This window comes from Hippocampus comes, unplaced genomic scaffold (assembly GCF_001891065.2).
Source record: "Hippocampus comes isolate QL1 unplaced genomic scaffold, H_comes_QL1_v1.1 scaffold174, whole genome shotgun sequence".
In the NCBI taxonomy this organism is placed as follows: domain Eukaryota; kingdom Metazoa; phylum Chordata; class Actinopteri; order Syngnathiformes; family Syngnathidae; genus Hippocampus; species Hippocampus comes.
Genome location: NW_017805983.1, coordinates 1,324,486 through 1,342,302, shown reverse-complemented (window position 1 = coordinate 1,342,302; position 17,817 = coordinate 1,324,486). Strand labels below are relative to the sequence as shown.

General features: G+C 42.6%; 1 protein-coding gene across 14 annotated transcripts in view; it reads right to left on the bottom strand.

Annotated features, from left to right (window-relative positions):
- Positions 1 to 17,817, bottom strand: part of LOC109528440 (membrane-associated guanylate kinase, WW and PDZ domain-containing protein 1) — an 80,390-nt gene that overhangs the window by 28,460 nt on the left and 34,113 nt on the right. For 3 of the 14 annotated variants that reach the window (XM_019891021.1, XM_019891008.1, XM_019891011.1), the window contains exons 3-13: positions 8,407 to 8,526; positions 6,698 to 6,886; positions 4,547 to 4,814; positions 4,255 to 4,302; positions 3,928 to 4,010; positions 3,499 to 3,537; positions 2,712 to 2,769; positions 2,458 to 2,573; positions 1,037 to 1,159; positions 646 to 831; positions 1 to 218 (exon numbers count right to left, since the gene is read on the bottom strand). The exon at positions 1 to 218 is cut by the window's left edge and continues 394 nt beyond it. In XM_019891021.1, the coding sequence (XP_019746580.1) occupies positions 1 to 218; positions 646 to 831; positions 1,037 to 1,159; positions 2,458 to 2,573; positions 2,712 to 2,769; positions 3,499 to 3,537; positions 3,928 to 4,010; positions 4,255 to 4,302; positions 4,547 to 4,814; positions 6,698 to 6,886; positions 8,407 to 8,526 (1,448 nt within the window). The remainder of the gene's footprint in view (positions 219 to 645; positions 832 to 1,036; positions 1,160 to 2,457; positions 2,574 to 2,711; positions 2,770 to 3,498; positions 3,538 to 3,927; positions 4,011 to 4,254; positions 4,303 to 4,546; positions 4,815 to 6,697; positions 6,887 to 8,406; positions 8,527 to 17,817) is intronic. The other 11 variants (XM_019891022.1, XM_019891016.1, XM_019891010.1 and 8 more) reach the window with 10 other exon arrangements.

Genomic DNA, 17,817 nt, shown 5'->3' with positions numbered 1-17,817 from the left:
GGTTTCCTGTCCATTGACGATAATGGGCTCCTTGTCCAAGATGGCCACCGAGGTGACCAGACTGGTGTTGGGGTCATCTGGGTCAAAGGGCAGCGGGTAACCACGGCATAAGGCCAAGTCCACCATGGAGCCAATAGGGATGGATTGGAAGATCTTCACCACCTGAGCGTGGGTGTAACCCAGCACGATGGTGTCGTTCACACTGACGATGACATCACCTGCATCACAACGATTAAATGTTGCAGGAGGCAAATTATATGACTATCTGCCGCCTTGGTTATTACAACAGACCCTATCCCCATCTCTAAACAGCGCTGTTTAGAGAAACTGCTTTTGGGGGCGACTGTCACTCAAATGACCAAAAAAAAAAAGTTTCGCTCTTCAATTTGACACAAAAGTGGTTCAGTGCACTGTAGTCCGATCTACACACAAAAAAGTCACTTTTCTATACTCGTCTATGAACTTTAAGTACTGTTACATATTACCTTTCAAGTGTCCTTATCAAGTAATTCATGTGATATTTAGCCGTTCTTGAGATGGGGACATTTTGATGGGACATGAGCGGCTCAAGTACTGTACTTGAGAGAGCAGTTGAGCTTGGAAAAGAAGACAGTGTCTCCTACTGATGCCAAACGTGTACTGCACCTGTCTCCATCTTGCCATCCACGGCTGCAGGTCCGTCCAGCACCAGACTTTTGATCTGTAAGAACTCATCTGGCTCATCACCTCCGACCACAGTGAAGCCGAAGCCACGACGGCTCTTCTTCAGCTTTGTGTTAATGAACGTTCCTTTTAGCTCTGCGGGGTTTCTGGTGAAGAACGGCTTTCCTCCTGCACAGTGGTGCAGGAAAAAAAAATTCAAATCTGCATTTCAGATTTTTCGCTCGAGTGGTACTAGTCATTGATCAAACACTGACGAAACTGTACACCACAAAAAAACAAAAACAAAAGAAAACTGCAATGCAGATGTAGATCATGTGAAAGCTAAATACAAAACACCATGCCACATGATAAGATAGGAAAACTGGACATTTACGTTTGGCTCCTGTGGGGACCGGAGGTAGTGTTGGTGGGACTTGAGGGTCCCTGTAGGTCTCGAGGTGGTTTGGAACGTAGTTTACCAGTGGTGTTGCAGCTGAAGAGTGCTCCTCTATCCACTCTATCGAGACAAACCTTTCATGTCAGTCCCCACATATGCATCTCAAAGTTGTATTTCCATGGCCACACACACACACACACACACACGCATCTATAAAAGCAGGACAAAGTACACCCACAAGACCATTTATTTGCTACACAATGCACCATCTGTCGAGCTCCAACACAACGACTGATAATGATCACTTTGGATTAACACAATCAATCATGTAAACAAAATGCAGCCATGAACATGTATTGTTTATTATGTGCACTATTATATGATTAGACTGGTTAACAAAACATTTTTTGAATCAGAGATGCAAGTACATTTTTGAGAGGATTTCTTTCTGCGTTGATTCTTTGTCCGGCCACATCAGGTTTTCATAATACTAAGTATATAATATGTAACATATTTTGAAATATTTATGAATTAAGGGTTAGGTTCAGCAACAGAAACGTCGTTGCTATTAATTACAACGCAAGGGAAAAATCTGTATTGTGCAAGTTTTTATTGGTCAACCTTAAAAACAAAACATGAAAATATCTCAAGAACCTGACGTGCAAAAAAAAAAAAAAAAAAAAAAAAAAAAAACAAACAAACTGCATCAAAAATACCAACTCTGATTCCATTTCGCTGTTGATATCATTTGGATATAATTTCCAACCTATGGCCCAGCTCACGTAGCTCAATAGGGAACCAAAATATATGTAACATCTCTCAATATGGTGAATTGCAGCACTACAACGACAATAAGCATTGTTAAACGTCTACAGTGTATCTTTCCCACTTTTAATCTAAAGTGAGCATTATTTTCTTGACGGAGGACTTTCTTTCGATTTCCATTTGCACCAAATCCTGTGGTTTGTGAGGGCCAATATTGAGCATACGATCTGTTATTTTTTATGTCCTCTTGAAACAAACATATTCAGCATGGAACAAAGTTATATTATGATAATGGAGCAAATCAATGTGTAAATTATCAAAAGATGGTCGAAAGCAAGAACCAACTTTTCATGGTAAAGCAAATAGAAAACAACGTACAACCCATGCGTATTTCCACCACTAAAATAAAAACTACATAGAGCAGCACCACGGTTTGGGATGGCTCGAATTGAATTAATAAACATGTCCAATACAATACATGACTGATTTGGCAAGCAAATGCTTTTATCTGCAACATACAACAAATCGAGAGTTTTTAACACCCAAACCCCGGTGAGCAGTGAACGAGACACTCAAGAAACATCAAGAAAGAAAGAAAGAAAGAAAGGAAGGAAGAAAGGAAGAAAGAAAGAAAAAATGGGCAGGAAACCAACCTCGAATGTACCGCTCACCTTCTGGAGGCTGCGGCTGCTGCTGCTGTTCCTGCAGGATTTTGCGACGCCGCGCCTCCACCACTGGGTTCTCATACTGGGTCTTCCTGTTTATATGACTGACACCGAGGGGAGGAAATGTTCATTGGATTTGACAGGGCTCCCGTTTAAATGCGTTGTAAACTGTATTTGTGAGAGGGGACAGCTTGATTCCTTTGGCGCCGCAAGGTGATGTGCCAACAAGGTGATTTACTTACTCGACATAGTAAATTCCATACACTGGGTCATCTATCCTCTCCCATCCTGGCGGCAGCTCTGAAATAAAAGAGAGCGTAAAACATTGAACAACAATCAGCGAGCGGTGAACTACCGTGGCATCAAATCAGCACATTGACAGCCACACGACAAATTGATTATTTGTGTAACTAATTCCTGTTGGAATAATATTTAGCGACAATCATTTGTGCAGAGATGCCACAAGGCATCATAAATGAAACCATGACCTGGTTTCCTTGTGATGTCAACAATCAGACGACTGATCAGCGCCATCATAAACACTGGGTACTGCACTGTAACATTTGTGTCGTGAATTGTCTGCTGACGGGATAGTATGTAAGTAAACAATGGACTACGTATTTTGCCTGTTTGAGTACAAAGGATGTATTTGTGAATTTGTTGTTGACAGAAACATTTGTTGAACGGGCAGTACGTGCCCCCTTCGCTGATGCCGGGTCGTGCAGATGAGCTATTTTCCAGTCTGCCAGGGGCACAAACATGCATCCATGTGTCATCCTTAGGAAGCCATGACAGAGCATGAGGATCATTAGTGACCCCATCTGAATGTGCCAAAAGTTAAGCGCATTCATTCAGGCTTAGAGAATTTCATTTTTCATTTGATTATTTCAGATGTTTTTTGTTTTTACTACTGCTACCCCTCTCTCCATGCACCATTCAATTGAGCCAAAATTCATGTTTGTGTTTATGTCAAATCTTGGCAATAAACCCGCTTCTGGTGACCAGGCTGGTAAAACAGAGACATCCTACCGAGATCACTCTCCAGGTCCTCCGTATGTATCCCCTCTTCTCCAAGGTGAAAGCAGAATGAAACAGAGAAAAAAAATATGAAGAAACAGAAAAGGGATGGGGAGTAGAGGAGAATCAGGTGGGGGAAGGAAGGAATAAATAAAAGAATGAAATGACAGTGGTGACAGGAGAAAAACAGGGAAGAAGAGACCCCTTAGAAAGTCACAGCAAAACAGGAGGTGGCATCACCTAAAAATGTCACCTACAGTAGAAGTATGCTACTTTACCACTTGGTGGTGCCATTTCCCGATGTGTGTTAATTTGTAAACATGAGTCACAGCGGCCTCTTGGACCCTGATTTCTCGCCAACTTCTAATTTTCTTTCCAGATAGCTGGACATTATTTCACACTGCTCAAGTAGTACGTACGCTAAATTCTGTGGCAGCTTACCATCATCATCGCACTCCTCCAGAGGCCTGGAGGCTTTGTCTCGACACCGGGGATCCAACCATGATGTGGTCTTTGTGTTGTGGCTGAAAGAACACAAAGAACAACGAAAATTTGTTCAAAGGATCCTCTTTGCTAAAACACAAGTCAAAAGCAACTTAAATTTGAAAGACGTTTGCATATTTATCAAGGAATGCAGGCCTCTGCTGCACAGACAAATACGAATAACAGAGCGACACAGGCAAGATATAAACAATCAAACCCTGGATTTTTTTTCCCCCTCCCCTTCAATGTAAAAAGAAACAATAGTGATTTGAAAAATGAACATACAAGCTCTTTAAATGCACAGCCATGTCCTGGTGGTGTGCCTTTGTTGTGCTGCAGAGAGGACAAAGAGGTGGAGGTAATCAGGTGATCGGGGTTTGATCTCCTTTCGAGATCGGCGCATGCAGGGATTAACGGGATGGCCGGGCGGGCGTTAAAGCCACATCATTGGGGGGCAAGACGTGCAACGGGGGTCAAATGCAGTGACAACTGTGTGAGCTGTGTTGACTATATCAGTTCGAGCAAAGAGTGAATTCATGCTGTTGAAATGGGAGCTCTTTCAGGCTTGAACACATACTCTATAAAGTAAAGTTCTCCATTCTCAGTGTAGGCCATCTCCCAGTTTTCGGGCAGCGGTCCCAACGCGTCTTCCGGGGAGACCTGCGGCTCTGCCAGGGTCTGCTGCCCGCTGTCCGCTGTGGAGATGGCCGCATTGTTCAGACCACAGGAAGGAGCGTTGTCACGCGCGGGGTACGGCCGGAGGATACCACCGCGGCTCTCGTCCTGGTCGCTAGGGTTACCTGCGCACAACAAAGGAGAGGGGAAGAGACTACGCACTAAGGATCCTGGGTAACAAAACAGGCAAGACAAGGAACAACATGGAAGAACAAAAGACAGTTTATATCTCACACAAGCCAGAGTAGAACAGTGGAAATAAGCAAGTCATTGTCATGCAACCTCACACCCTTAGCCAGCCCCTTCACCCTCATTGATGCACGTTGAAAAAAAAAAAAAAATCGGTGTGTTGAAGTTACTCAATTTTAGTTGCATTTTTGGTGGCATGAAATAAAATCATCTGGATCCAGATACATTAGATACATTTTTTTATAACAGTGACTTAAAAACATGTATCTAAATCCAGATGGTTCTATTGTTTGCAGCCAGTTGACAAAATAAAATGGAGTAAATTCAACACATGATTTATTTTTTCAGAGTACCGAAAAGAGGCTGTACAGGAATATGTTCATTTTCCCACCGAAGGTCTTTTCTCTACTCTGTTTTGGATCACCACCCTCTCATTTTCTCATTATCCATAAATTAGCTTTCTCGAACATTGCCCCCCCCTCATTTCCAAGCTCTGGCCCAGCTAGTCCTAGACCACTTCTGTGCTCCTTTCATGCCTGATCAAAATGCTAATTCAACATTCTGGCAGCCTGGCAAGTGGACACAAGGAGGGCACACATCCACACTGTTAAGAGGGGTGGGAAAAGAGTCACAAAGCAGCAAAGAGCTTCACAGAAACTGGAACTGATGGGGGCAATTTATTTAAAATGTCTTCTTTTTAAATCCCTGTAAAGTGAACATGATCATATTTTCAGAATTTGACACATCACAGAGAGGAGGGTTGTTAACAACCCTGCCAAATTGTAATGATTAAAAAAAAAAAAAAAATCATCATAATAATTAACAAGGACTGCATATATCTCGGCGGCCCGGTGGTCCAGTGGTTAGCATGTTGATCTCACAGTGCAGAGGTACCGGGTTCAATTGCAGTTCTGGCCTCCCTGTGTGGAGTTTGCATGTTCTACCCATGCCTGCGTGAGTTTTCTCCGGGTACTCTGGTTTCCTCCCACATTCCAAAAACGTGTGTGGCATGCTGATTGAACACTCCAAGTTGTCCCTAGGTGTGATTGTGAGCGTGGATGGTTATTTGTCTGTGTATGCCCGGCGATTGGCTGGCAACCGGTTCAAGGTGTCCCCCGCCTACTGCCCGAAGACAGCTGGGATAGGCTCCAGCACCCCCCGCGACCCTTGTGAGGATAAGCGGATAGGAAAATGAATGAATGAATGTATATATCTTTTTTAAATCAAGCCACTGTCCTCACTCTCAATGTTTTGGGTACGTCTGCTGAATGCACGCTAATAAACAGCTTTTTAATGCCCATGTCTACTGTACATACATATTTGTATTTTAGCTAAAAGCCTCCGTCCAGTGGCTGGAATACATCCCACCCTTCTGTCATTGGGCATTCCACGCCACAGCAAAATTTGAAAGCCACCACCTACAAGCTTCAGGGGCTTCTTTCAGAGTCACCAGAGCACTTTAATATTAAATAACAAAATTCAGCTGTAAATTCGGTCATCAAAAAAAAATATATATATATATATATATATATATATCAGCAGCCATTACAATTTCAAAATTGCATTCTATCACATCCAAACGTATGATTCAAAACCTGACAAATCTCGCTCCACTCCTGACAGGCAGATGGCAGTGTTTGGAGGGTTGTGAGTAGAGAACTCAGTCTGACAAAGACATGATGTAACCACTCGCTCGACATGGGAGCTCAAAGACACACATTATCTCCCTCCCATTATATCGCTGATCTCGGGCAAACACTTCTCATACGCACATACTCTTCTTGCGGGTGGAGAAGATGACCGGCACAGACAGACAGCGAGAGAAAGAGACATTGAGGAAGGAAATGCACTGTGCTGCTCTCACCTGTGAAAGTGTTGTTCATTTCCGAGGCCTGGTCGTCATCGTTGTCGTCAGTAGGCACTACTCGGACGCTTTGCATGTCATTGTAGGACTTGGTGCGCTTGGGGGTGGACTGCTGGGAACCTACATCTCCGAGAATCACTGTCCCAATGACGGGCTGCCTTGGCGGCTTGGGGGTCCCATAATAGTTACCTAGGCAACAAGGAGGACATTAGTATGCTTGAGAGGCAGAAGGAGAAAGACTCAAGAACAGACACTAGGTGCAAGAAAAAAAAAACGTTCAGAACATCTATGAGTCGATTACTACCAACAGCTGGCATGTGGCTCAGTTGTTGTTTTAGCATTAGCCTGGCTTGCTTGATTTAACACAGACTTTTGCGAGATTGATATCATTTGTATAAAAGTGAGCTCCAATACACCGGACTAAATATGTTCTCTATTGTCATCTTGGTAACCAGTGAAAAGGGCAGCTGATTTATTGCAACGACACCATTTTTGAGTCATCTTGTCAGGCATAAAGTTTGGATAATTGAATCGAATGAAAACCCACAGGGATAATACTGGACCTTCACAGGAAACTCAGTGTGTAATGTTTTAAAGCAGTCACTGAAATGAAAGGGTTTCTGTAAATGCCAATCAGACCTCCGCACCTGTCGTCAGGTGTTTCTCTAACTGTCTCCAGGTTTGAAGGGTGCCTTCTCCGGTGGCATGTTGCAATGCCTTCCACAGACAGGATTTAGATCAAGGCTCAACAAGGCCCCTTCAGAAAAGTGAAGTGTGTTGCTATTAGCCATTCTTAGGTCTTTTGTGCTCGTATCCTGACCGATGACCTGTGATTGAGACCTAGCTTTCTGATACAAGGCAGAGTATTTTCTTCCGAATGCCTTAATAGGTTTAAGATTTCAAAGTACCCTGCACCGATTCCGACACCCCGTGCCAGATGAAGCAAAGACTCTCAAGAACATAACCGAGCCTCCGCCATGTTTCACAGTAGGGACACTGTTCTCTTATCTTCACTCAGGGCATTTGGAATTTTATGAATGTGCATTGTGACAAATTTCTGTCTTTCTTTTTTTATGACTTGATTGACCGTCTCTTAGGGTGTGCATCTCTCCACAAAAGATGATTCGATACGGTTTTTGACACGTTGGGTGCGAAATGATTCAAGAACGGTTTGATTTGATCGATAGGTGGATAGATGGATCGATCTCCATCAGTTTGCTGGTGACAGACTCCTGCGAACAGGTTTGTGACATTGTCTGTGTGAAAGAGAGAAATGTGCCAAAATGCCAACGGAGTCGCAGACTGCTGCCAAGCAGATTAGTGTTGTAACATTCTCTACCAGGCCTACAAACACCCAATCACAAAGCCTTCCCCAAAGACACACACTTACTTCCTTATACACACACACACATCTCTCCACATGTGTCACGTTTATACATGCACACAGGTTTGTGTAAGTCTGAGATTTAGAGCATGGGAAAACACAGTCCTAATCAGAAGGAGACGGGCAGATGTAGCGTGAGCCTGGTCCGGCAATCATGTCTAATCAAAATCAACTGTACAATCTGACGGCCCACCTGCATGTAGGGAACATTCATTTGGATTATTGTTATGCTCTTTTTTTTTTTTTTTTTTTTTAACCGTGATGAATCAGAACACAATGTTACACACAGAATGTCCGTCTTCATCGTTATGACAGTCATCCTCACCCTCATATGTTCCAATTTCAAGCAGTGTACCACTCTCTTCAAGTTCTAGGAAGTCATCCACTGACAGGAAGTTGTAATCCACCCCTGGCACCTCTCCGTCTCGGGGGGCGCGTGTGGTACCTGAAGAGGAGTAAACAAAATTATGTTTGGCAGGTGACAATAAATTACTGTACTACAATTTAAGTCTGGGGGGAAGAGACTGGGGGTTGAAGGCAAAAGGGGATTTGCCGCGAATGCTCAATAACCTTATATTGCTACTAAAAGCTCGTGCATCAGAGACAACACACAGGAAATGAATGAGTGTTGGGGAAAAATGCTTGGCTCACAGCATCACAGGAAATGGCAGCCTGCTCAATCAGACAATAAAATAACGATGGTATCCTAATTTTGTTTTACAGTGGGGCCATTTCTAATTGGCAAGCCGGGAATTTGCGATTACACAAGCAGGTTTTAGATTCTTTTCATGATATGACTTTCATACTGTATGAAGGTTTTCAGCGTGACCTAAGAAAGCCCAAGACACGTTCATTATAAAAGTTGAAATTAAGTTAGTACAGTGGTGCCTTGATATTTTGTTGTTCTTTGACCACACTTGTGACTCAAAACTCTCATCTCGAGTCATCAACCCCCAATGAAATGGATGTAAATGTCATTAATTTGTTTCCAGCCTACCCCCAAAAACATGAATGTGTTTGAAAAGAACATTGTACTCTTTAATCTAGCAGTTAATAAATACATGCAGTAATTATATAATTAAATAAGATTAACTTAGTTAAACCATTTCTGCCATTTTTTTTTAACTTCAGTTCAATGGACATTGTGCTGCATCCTTCTTGTGTGTGAGCCTTGGCCATTTGGAGGCACTATTATACAGACATAAGGAAATGCAAAAGCTGCAATAATTTTAGTAGTTCTTCACAGAGGATGAAGAATATATATATAAGCCTGTGAGTATCGTTATATTATCCGTGTATATGTGATCCTCCTCCATTTGTGTTGATTCAAATATCCACTGCTGAAATAGTTCTGACCCCGTAATACTAGTGCGGTTAGCATCGTTTGTTAGCATTAAGCAAAATGCTACTCTGTTTTTTTAACGACACAACATAATTTGGAATTCAACTGGGAGTGGATTTAAAGGGCGTGAAGCATCTTTTCTGAAGAGTTGCTTCCTATCTGCCAAACCGCACCTTCGGGCGAAGTGGGTTGAATCCACTGCCACCATAGAGCGCTCATAATTTTTTGCTCGCAAGTCTACGACAAAAATCATCCGAATGAAATTGGATTGCGGGCCAGGTGACCGATTGAATCTTGTGTTCATGTTTCATGTTTGGACGTGCATCTAAACATAATGTACGCCAATGACAGCTCATCCTCACAAGTGGTAGGAAGGTTTGGCTTGATTCTGTCTCCGATACATTGAGCCAAATTCAAAAAGTCTCCCAACCACTTGGACAGCATCAATGCATTCTATGTGGGATTAGTAAAAAATCACGTTTGACACACGACCCAAGTTTTAATCTTACCAATGTACACAAACACCTGATCATGAGATGCTTCTACACATAGCAGGTTTTTCCCTTATTGGCTTTTTTATCTGAAAAGCAAACGTTAAATGGAAGCCATTTAGCAGACAAGTCAGAGAACCACAAAACAAATCCCTCACGTGAAACATGAAGGCTCATCTATCCGCTTTGCATTCACCTCATTGGCGTGAGATGAAAGTGAAGTTGTCTGGGAGTTTGACTGGTAGGACTGGGTGGTCCCATAGTGGGAGATGCTTCACAGGCTCGGCAAGCTCTAATGAAGCCGTCTGCCGAGGCGGGGGTGGAGCTGTTATTTCAGGCTATTCCCCAAAGTGGAGGGCTCGAATGAGATGAAGAATTCTGGTGTGCTCATGTTGAATATTGACAACCACAAACCTCCAGGCTTTCTCACTCTATTACATCAGCATATAATTAGCAAGCAACTGTTGTCTAACTTGTACTTGTGATGTGATGTCTTTCCACTTTTTTTGTTTTAAGGAGCCATATTCCGTGGTGCACTGGTATTTGTGGCATTGACGTCCATTATAAATGCGTTGAGGAAAAACAAAAAGGTTAGCAAGCTAAGCTGCAAGTTAATTACCCCGTAATTGTATAATACCGCACAAGTTTCCACCGTTATTTCTATACTTATTTATTTATTAGATAGTATATTTACTATCTATTATATACTATATTCATATACCCTGTGACTGGCAACCAGTTCCGGGTGTACCCCGCCTTCTGTTCGAAGATGGCTGGGACAGGCGCCATCATGCCCGCTGCCCATATGATGTTAAGCGGCTCGGATAATCGATGGATTAAATGATGGATATATATTTCTGAATTCATTATAATGATTATCTGCTGTTACCCGCCACCTAATTTATCCCTTATATTTTTCCACTTAAAGCACCGTTTAGGCCCCTGTTCAAGATGCAGAAATACAGATCGAAAGCATGATGTTGCCACTACAAAGCTTCACTGGAGGTATGGTGTTCTCTTAGTGATGAACAGTGTTGTGTTTGCACCCAACATATCTTTTGGAATTACGGCAAAAGGTTCAATGTTGTGTGGTTGTGCGTTGCACATAGACAACTGGAGCTTTTGCAGCATCTGACATAGAGAGACTGTGACATGACTGAAGTGAAGTGCCTTAGCTTCTTCGGCCTTCTGTTACTTAACGCTAATTCCAATCAAATCCAATAATCCATCATTTCTTGGCAGCCATATTAAAAAAACATTACAAACCATAGCCTGTTTTTTTCCCAAGTTCAGCTGTTCATGTCTAATTCCTTGGATCGCTTACTGAGCTCAATTGATGCATAGCTGCAACACTTGACAGCTCTTTGTGTACTGTATTATGCCCAAGCAACACTGTTCACTCTAATAGACTCATCAGAAAGGCAGTTGAACCGTACGGCCACAAAACAACTGTAAATTATAATTCAATTACGCAACCAATTAAGGTGAAACCAAATTTTTAAACCTTTGCATGATACATCGTGAAACATCGCGGGGTATTCAATTGCTTGAACACATCTGAAAAAAGCTGCAGTGACTGAGAAGATTTTAGTATGTTTGTAGGAGAGAAAATTCTGAGGAGGAAAAAAACAAATTGATTTAATAGTGGTCATAAACATTGACTGTGTGTTCCAGGGAACAAGAACACTTTCAGAACGAAATCATAAATGAGTCTTCAGCCACGATGATGCATTTGAGTGACACAATAATTCCTTGCTTTATTTGCACACAACAAGGTTGCTGTGCTCTCAATGTCGGGGGCTGAGCGACGTGGCAGCCAGGGGCGGCCAAGGCCATTTTCACATGGATGTAGCATTCTTGGACTCCTAACTTCTTGGAAGTTATTTATATTAAATTCATATTTGAAGAAAAAAATTGATCAAAATGCAAATGTAAAATGACTCTGGATTAAGTAAAGAACAACCCATTTTTACATCCATCCATCCATTTTCCAATCCGCTTATCCTCATGAGGCTCACAGGTGTGCTGGAGCCTATCTCAGTCGTCTCTCGGCAGTAGGTGGGGGACACTCAGAACTGGTTGCCAGCCAATTGCAATTGATTTCAATTTTTTTTTTTTTTTTTTCAGTCAGCATCAATCAAAATCATATCTTTCACACCACAGCAAGCGAACAACATGGCTGAGAATTCATTGTTTATCATATTTTCTAGGGTCACGGTGTCATGAAATCACATGTACACACAGACCAATCTTGCCCAACACACTCGTAACACATGCAGAAAAAAAAAGTAAAAAGCAAAATTTAAAATTGTGAAGAATTAAGAGAAGCTTGTGTCAACTTTTTAACTAGAGTTTTAGATATAATTTGAATGAATGAGCCATTGATTGAAGTATGTAAAATTGGGTCACTGTCGATGACAATCAGTCACTCTGATTGGCTGTGAGCTAACAAATCAGCGCATGAGGTAGAAATAAACTTGTTTTTTTCCCTCCTCTTCCCGACTGTTTTCCTTTCACATCTACGATATCGGGGCGTTTAACAGCGACCTGCCAGGCTTCTCGTTCTCTCTCCCCCATGTGGGTTATTTCTGTCTTGTCTATGTTCTTCTGTATGGGTTGAAACTGGGAAACACATTCCTTGTGTGTTTCTTGCATATGTGGCCAATAAATCTGATTCTGATTCTGATTCTCGGGTGTATGAAGCTCAGAAAAATGTTGCTTTGTACTTAGACCTCTTCCTGCTTGATTTGATTGGCATTGTTCTGGATTGGTGTACATTTTGTCATGAAACCATGACTGCGCATGGTATGATAAAGATTGACGAACGCACACATGCACGGCCACTCCTCACTGAGGTGTTGCGCACAATGGTCACCCAAGTGAAAAATTGCAAGCAACTGCTGCTCAATATGTGACAGAATGTTTGCATGAATGCAAGACTTGAAATGCCACCAAACCCAGCTGAGAGTCATCGTCAAAAATAGGTTTAGTTTTATAACTTGGTAATTTTCTGTAATGTTCTTATTTTTATTGGCTTGTTCCATGGGATGAACATCATGAAACTAAGGCAAGCCCGACAAGACATGACAACACAGACTGTTACTTCAGTGTGGCTTTAGAACTGGAGCACTGCCTCCTTAACACTAATATCAAATGAAAAATGCAAGCCCAACATGCTGGAGAACACATGCAAGCTTTATGAAGCAACCACCATGCAGTGTCTTTCCACGTCTTTCAGCATGGGCTAAAAAACAAAACACCCCCCCCCCAAAAAAATCCCAAAAACATCTAATGTAGAAAGTAATTTATAAAAATTAAGGGAGGAAAGTTAAAAAGAAATCGATGACATAAATGTTAGTCACACACAATTATCAGAGCTGCACATGATGCATGTTGTTGAGGGGTGTTATTTTCAAGCCATATTCATAAGGCCCTGATTTTAGCTCTTATTCCACTGAGGGGGTGAACATCTGCGACTGTTGGCGAAGGTAGAAAAATGCACGTCAGAGTTCATCAGGGTTCCTTCAAGGTCACAAAACAGACGGGTTGGGCCAACTCCCATGCATCCTCGAGGACCCTGCCAAGGGTGTAGAAGAGCATCTCTACAGTTCCACAACCGGGTCGAAAACTACATTGCTTCTCCTGAATACAAGATTCGACCTCCTGATGAACCCTTCTCTCCAGCACTCCTGAAAAGACCTTATCAGGGAGGCTGAAGAATGTGATCCATCTGTAGTTGGAACACACACTCCGGTCCCTTAAAATGGGACACCACCACCCCTGTCTGCCAATCCCCGTTGTCAATGGGGGCCGTGTCAACCAGGACTGTCTGACAATGTCCAGAGCCCCTAGGAACTCTGGGGGAAATCTCATCCACCCCTGTGGGGCTTTGCCATTGAGGCGCTTTCGAAACCACCTCAGTGACTTCCAACCCCAGAGATAGGAGAGTCTATCTTAATTTCTCCAGAATTGAGGAGGTCTTCGAATTATTCCCCTCACCAACTCACAACATTCTGAGTCAAGGTCAGCAGCACCCCATCTCCACTATACACGGGAGTAATGATGCGCTCCTTCCCCCTCATGAGACGCCGGACGGAGGACCAGAGACTTCTCAAAGCTGGGCAGAAGTCGTTCTTCCATGGTCTCGCCAAACTCCTTCCATGCCCGAAGCGACTGCTGCAGCTGCATTCCACTTGGCAAGCAGAGATCTGTCAGCTGGCTCCAGAGTCCCACAGGCCAAAAGGGCCTGATAAGACTCTTTTTTTCAGTTTGAGAGCATCCCTTATCGCTGGTGTCCACCAGCGGGTTCAGGAATTGCCACCACGACAGGCACCTTGGAGACACCGCTCTGATTAACAACAATGTAGGCATGCAACATGACTCAATGACCCCTGCCACCCCCGGGATGTGGGCAAAGTTCTGCCAGAGGTGCGAGTTGAAACTCTTTCTGACAGGAGATTCTGCCAGACATTCCCATTAGACCCTCACAATTTTTGGGACTGCCAGGCCAGACTGGCATCTTTCCCCACAATCTGAGTCAAAACACCACCAGGTGGTGAGCAGTTGACAGCCCCATCCCTCTCAAGCCTGCCACCAATGTCTTCAGCGGAGGTGCAAGCAATTCCATCCTTATTTGTCGTGTCCTTGTTTATCGTAGTTGCTTGTTATTGATGATACTTGGGTAGCCTGTACTACCGGAGACAACTTCCTTGTGTGTTCTACAAACTTGGCCAATAAAGATGATTCTGATTCTGAAAATGTCATCATAAATGAGTTCAAGTATTCCCTTAAGTGGCAAAGTAAGTGTATTGGCTTTGTTACAAATGCTGTAGTCATAATGTTGAGGAACTACGTTCGCTGACTTTGTCTTCTTCGGGTATCTTTAGCAGAAAGATGACAGCGAAACATGTCAGCCTAGGGCCGGGGTCGGCAGCCCAAATTTTGAAAGAGCCATATTGGACCAAAATAAACAAAAAACAAAAATGTCTGGAGCCGCAAGAATAAAAAGCCTTATAATGAAGACAACACATGCTGTATGTATCTATATGAGCTATATTAGCCCGCTATAAACATGACTAAGTTGGCTACAAATACACAATGAGCATTCATGATTCAAAGTTTTTTTTCCCCTGCAGTTCATCCTGTAGAGGAAGGGTGCCCAAACCTTTTTGACAGAAGATCTACTTTTTGAACAACCAACCTCCCGCAATCGACCCGTTACCGCACAGGCGCGCATACGCACACACTTACACATGCATGCCGTAATGAGCAACAGCCGGAACGGCCGCGAAGATGAACGAGGCACGGGATGCACTTTCGCAGCGTGCTGACTACCGTAGCTCACGTGTACCTTTTAAAAATGCTTCTCTTGGCGGCCCAGATTCCCATTCTTAGCAAGTACCCTCAGTGAGTTGTACATGAAAGGAAGCTGTTTTTTCTTTTTTTTTTAAACAACAGCCCCCTGACTGACATCCCGCCCTGCTAATAGAAACGTGTGTCGCAGGCGATGATGCAAATATTCGTTGATGAAATGTTGACATTGAATATTTAATCGACACATTTTTACAGCATCAGAAAACGTTAAGAATGTTTGTGTCATGTTTGTCCTCTGACAGAAACCATATTAAAACAAAAAAATGCATTTCCTTCCCATCTTTTTCCATTTTCAAACATTTTTGAAAAAGCTATAGGGAGCCACTGGGGGGTGCTAAAGAGAAGCATGCGGCTCAAGAGCCGCGTGTTGCCGACCCCTGGCCTAGTGTAAGATGAGGTGTGACCTATTTTTGTAATTACCATTTTTAAAAATGGTTTTACATCAAAAAAATAAAAATGAGTCTTACATATTTATAGTCTCTTTAATGACTATCTACATATCTTTTCTAAATATGTTTGTGTTTTGGACCAAATTCGAAAGAATCCATTTTTGTTTTGTATTTGGTAGCCACTCACCACTTTTGTGTTTTTGAGGGTTGGAAACAAACACGACTGTTTGTTATGATTTTGTCCCCGAACAACACAATTGTATTCGTAGCTCCTGTCTGTTACAACTGGGGAAAGAGGAACAAGTGCTGTGAAAAGAGGGCATCTGCCAAAAGATGGAACAACAGAGAGAGGGGAAAGATAATGTCGACTACGGTGGAGGCACATGACACACAAACGACAACAGCCACTAAACAAGAATATAATTACCTTATAGGCATGTGAAATCTCAACACTAACAGTTTGCACTTTCTCATTGTCACCTCTCGCTGTCTGGCAAATAACCGCCACACGGACAACAAAGCATACACAAAGAGCACCTCGTGCTTGCTGTGCAGCACACTGGCGTCTCTGTCATCTCCTCCCTTAGCTTGCCTGGACATTGTGGTACTGATTGAGCAGCACGTGCTGGACGTAGGTAAGACGGTCTGCGTTCACGCGGGAGGGAGAAGCATATTGATGTGAAATCTACTCAAGGGATCAGGAAGCCCAAGCAAGCCTGCCCTCCCAACGGTCATGTCATCAACATTGTCACCACGTGGCCTTCAGGTGCTGCACAGGCTACAATACGAACTACTTTGCTGATCCCGTAAATGACAAGTTAGATTGTGAAACAACAAAGAATTCAAAAATGGCGAATATGAGGATTGGACAATTCATGGTCTGACCAAACTGTGCAAGGCAGTTGGATTAATACACCACGTTTGAAATTATTGCGTAAATGATATTTTTCTTAGCTTTTTATAAATAGTTTATGCAAATTGCGCTCAGCTTAGTTTTGCAGTCATCAACCATGAGAGAATGATTTGAATGGTTTTAAACGAACTTCTCCTTGATTGCATCTTTTTTTTCCCAAAATAAAAACCGCAACTTTGTTCACGACCTTTGGAGCATACTCAAGCAAAGATCTATGAGTTTGGGAGGCAGTTGACACCAAAACAGCAGCTTCAGGAGGCTCTTCAGACATCCTGCAAATAAATTTAAGATGGGAATCTGCAAAACCTAAAACGTTCACTGGATGATGGATTGCAAAGCTGCTATCAAATAAATCGTTGTACTTTCAAATGTAACCTGACCTGTTCAGATGTTTGTAACTTTTGATTTCAGCAAATACAACCTAATGCCGCAAATTCGACGAATGACTATTTTCAGTTCTTTACAACCTATAAAATGTTTCAATTGATTCTCTAAGAGTTGATGACTTGAAAATTATAATGATCACTGTTTCCACAGACTATAAGAGTCAAAATAATTTGCAGAATAATTTGGAACGAGGTGTAAGGATGCAAGTCGGTAGGATCTTCATACCCAGCATTAAACTGAGAACGATTGACCGACAGTCGGCTGCAAGCACGACCGAGGCTGAAGGATGAGCGTGGATGTTTGAAATAACAATGGGAACCAGAACTGAAGCTCGAGACTTCAGCATAGTGGTATACAGGTGCCTGTACTTTACGAGAATATTTATTTTTCTCAAGACTTTTGACCTTTACTCCCTACATTTGAAAACAACTTACAATTTCTCTTCTGCGTATGACAACACGATGCAAACAGCGCGTTAAAGTCAACTGCAGTCACGATTTTGACTGATTTACTGATTGAGCTCATGGAGCCTTATAAGCAGGACAAACAGGGACATCGGAAACATGGAGTAACGTGAACCAGGGCAACAACAACAGATGGTAACAGGTTCAGACGAACCAAGATATTCCCCACTTATGGCCATATTTAACAGAATTGCATGATGTTGTCCGTTCGGTCAACTTGAGTGGACCAAAATTTAATGGGCTCCTCCTCGACCTGCCTCACCATCAAATTTTGTGCAAGTCATGTAAGCACTTCGAGCATAGTTTTGTTGACAAACAACAAGCAGATTTACTAGAATGTCTAACACACCTCTCGACAAGAGGGTTCTTTTCACAGC